Raw genomic sequence first — 3647 nt, 5'->3', positions numbered from 1 at the left:
ATTTGGCCCCTGGTTCACTCTCAGAAGTTCACCCAACCCACCACTCACTCAGTGTCACCTGCGTGTCCCACCCAGTATTTCCTCGGGGTGCACCAGGTCTTTCTGGAAAAGAGGAGGGACAAAGATGGGGTGAAGGGCCCTCACTTTGGCCTATGGGGTATTTCAGGGTGCAGCAGTGACAGAAGTCACTGAGACAGTGGCAAACCCCTGAGTGAGGGCAACTTTGAGACTTACTGGGACCAGTAAAAGGCCACTGAGACACCCCACAGTTTAATCCTGCTGAGGTCACTGAGCCACTGCAGTTGGTTCCTCTCCATCCTCTGGTTCCTCTCCACCACCTGGTTCCCCTCCATCACCTCTTTCCATCACCTGGTTGCCTCCATTCATTCCTCTCCCTCATTCTCCTCTCCAGCATGAGCCAATCCCATGTCCAGGTCTGGGATGGGGATGACCACGTGCAGAGGTGGACTTTCTTGCCAAGAAGCCTCCTGGAAGACAAACAGACGGACACATACTCCGTGCACGGCCTCTGCTGTGGATGAGGACGGACACCAGACCTCCAGACTCCAACTCAGCTGGAAGGGACACCCAAAAACGTGCCAGGAACATCCAATCCGGGACAGGCATTTGCCTCCCACCGCGCAGGGGCTTTGAGGCACAACAAAAGGCCTGGCAGCAGTGATGCCACCTCGGCTGGGCACCGTGTCCCTCTGCCAGGAGCACGGCTGAGCTTGGCAGCTCCACCCACCCAGACCTTCATTTTCCCCCCTGCAGGAAGGAGGCAACTGCCGTCTCCATCTCAGTGCACAAAGACAAGGCCATGCCCAGCAGGGTGGATAAATCCATGGGTTTGGCTGCCTTGGGCTGGCTCCAGTGGGTGACCCTTGGAACAGGGACACTGGGGTACAGGGAGGGCCTGGGTTCAGGGGGCTCAGGCTGGCAGGTTGTGCCTCCTCCAAAAGCAGAGGTGGTGTTCCCTCACACATCATCAGTGTGGCCTCTCTGGGGTAAGGGCTGTCCCAGAGGGTAGGATGACCCTCACCCCTTCGACTGTGCTGAGGGAGGAGGAGCCACAAGCATCCTTCCCTCACAGTACCTAATAAACCTCCTCTGAGCCTTCCAGCCATGGCTTTCCACCACCAAAGTCCTCTCCCAAGCCAGAAGCCACAGACTTGTATCTCCCTGTGACACCAGGGCGTCCAGAAGGGTGACAGCCACCAGCTTCCACCCTCCAACCCAGAGGGGTTTGGGTTGGAAGGGACCCTAGAGAGCATTCCATTCCATGATGTTCCAGAAGTCCGGGGTGACCCTGAGGATGGCCTGAAGCATCCTGACCAGCCCCTTGACCAGCTCCTCACCCTGGGGCAAGGTGAGAGGTCCATCATTGCACTGGCCATGGCAGGGGAAGGAGCCAGGAGGTCTGTGTTGCCTCCCCTGAGGGTCTGGGGAGGGTCTGCTCTGCACCCCCAAACCAAGGTGAAGAGGTGATGGTGAAGAGCCTTTCCCAGTGCAGATGCAGCACGTGGGAATGGGGGCACCACATCTGGGCCACCGAATCTCTGCCCAGACCAAGACGGGGTCACCAGAGGCTTTGGGGTGCCACCTCCCCACTCTTGCTCCCCTCAGGATCTGGAGAATCTTCTGGATATTCAGCTTAGGGATCAGGGACCCTAAGCAGAGGAGATCCCAGTTCTTCCCGAAGGGAACACCAGAGGAGGTGCCGGGCTCTTCCCCCTCTGCCCTGGAGACGGCAGCAGCGAGCCGCGGCTGCGGGGCCCGCATCGCCCCGGCCCCGGTACCGGCATCCCGGGGCCCGCGAGGAGATGCAGGGATGGATGGACACGGGATGGAGGGACACTGGAGCACAAAGAGAGAGGAGTGGAGCCTCGTCCTCGGTGGATTTTAGGGCGTGTGTGAAGCCCCCGGCCCCCCCGGGACGGAGTCCCGATGTCACCCGTGGGAAAGGGAGGGCGAGGGCTGGCAGGAACACGCAGCGTGGCTGCCGGGACAGCCGATGGTCTCCAGAGGGAGTGGGGAGAGGGCAGGAATAGGCCCCCCCGGAATTCCACGGCACTCTCGGGAGCTCCTGTCAAAGGGGTGCTGAGCCCCCCCCTCAGCTTGGTTTGCAGGATGAGCCCTCCTGGCCTGGCAGTTTGGAGCCACCGGGGTGGAGAGTGCCAGAGGAAATTTAGGGATCCGGAAGGGTGGGGGGGGAGGTGGGAACACCTTTCCCACACTGGAAACCCCTCAGTTTCCCCACTCAGCGCTGGCGTGGGAACTGGAGCAGGGTGGGGTGTGGGGCAGTGTCGAGGGTGTTGGGAACACCCTGTGCCAGGCAGGATGGGGTCACCCACTCACCCCACCCCCGGGGACAGGCTGGGATCCAGCCCCTGACACTGTCCCTGAGGCCAGAGGAGCTGGAGGGGCTGTGGGATTCCCCCAAAAAAGGACGAGCTAGGAGCAGCCCCTGGGGCCCGGTGTGGGGGCTGAGGCACTGGGGGGGTTCATGTTTGGATTTGGGATACTCTGCGTGTGGATGTGTGTCCATGTTGGCTGGATTAGGGTGTGCCTGTGTGCACACGTGTGTGCACGTGTGTGCCCCTGCTGAGGGGGTGCACGTGTGTGTCACAGCCCATGAGAGACAGATATAGACATATAGACATATAAACATATATATATATATAGGCATATAGATATATAGGCATATAGGCATATAGATATATAGATATATAGATATATAGATATATAGATATATAGATATATAGATATATAGATATATAGATGTGTGTGTGTGTGTGCACAGTGTGAGTGCAAATGTGCATCCATGTATAATTGTCTGCAGACACATGTGTAGGTGTGTGTAAATACGGTCATGTGTGCATACATGCAGATGTGTCAGTGTCTGTAGAAATGTGTGTAAATGCACATGGGTGTGTATAAGTACACGTGTGCATACATACACACGCATGTGCACAGACGTGTCAGGGTAGACACGTGTGTAAATGCACATAGACACGTGTGTAAATGTGCATGCATGTGGGAGTGTGCACAACGTGTGTCAGTGTCAGGAGGCACATAAGAGCACTCAGGGGTGTGTGCACAGACATGTGTGTCCCTGTCTGTAGACGTGGGTGTAAGTGCACAGAAGTGTCAGTGCACACATACACACGTGTAAGTGTGCACAGACGTGTGTCAGTGTCTGTAGATATGTGCATAAATACACACGTGTGTGCACATAAGTGTCAGGGCACACATACACACGTGTGAGTGTGCACAGACGTGTGTCAGTGTCTGCAGGCATGTGTGTAAATGCACATATGTGTGTACATGCACATATGCATGTGTGTAAATGTGCACGATGTGTCAGTAGGCTCGTGTGTAAGTGTGCACTCAGGTGTGTGTGCATATGCACACACGTGTGAGTGTGCCCAGACACGCGTGTCAGCGTCTCTATCCACGTGTGTCAGCGCACATACGTGTGCGTAAACACACGCAGGCACCGGCGCAGACCCGCACACGCGTGTGAGCGTGCCCAGACACGCGTGTCAGAAGCGCACACGCGTGTGAGCACATGTGCACACCCCTGCTCAGCCCCCCGCCCGGCCAAGGTCACGCGTGTGCCGCATCCGTGTGAGCGCGGCTGGCGA

At 57.2% G+C, this 3647-nt stretch overlaps 1 protein-coding gene across 1 annotated transcript in view; it reads right to left on the bottom strand.

Moving 5' to 3' along the window:
- Positions 1 to 1782, bottom strand: part of LOC103756283 (transcription factor E2F2) — a 10517-nt gene extending 8735 nt beyond the window's left edge. Inside the window, exon 1 of the mRNA XM_029963017.1 lies at positions 1612 to 1782. Coding sequence (XP_029818877.1) covers positions 1612 to 1782 — 171 coding nt within the window. The remainder of the gene's footprint in view (positions 1 to 1611) is intronic.
- Positions 1783 to 3647: the final 1865 nt, after the last annotated feature.

This window comes from Manacus vitellinus, unplaced genomic scaffold, assembly GCF_001715985.3.
Source record: "Manacus vitellinus isolate BGI_N305 unplaced genomic scaffold, ASM171598v3 scaffold_52_pilon, whole genome shotgun sequence".
In the NCBI taxonomy this organism is placed as follows: Eukaryota; Metazoa; Chordata; class Aves; order Passeriformes; family Pipridae; genus Manacus; species Manacus vitellinus.
This window is presented reverse-complemented; position numbering and strand designations above follow the sequence as displayed.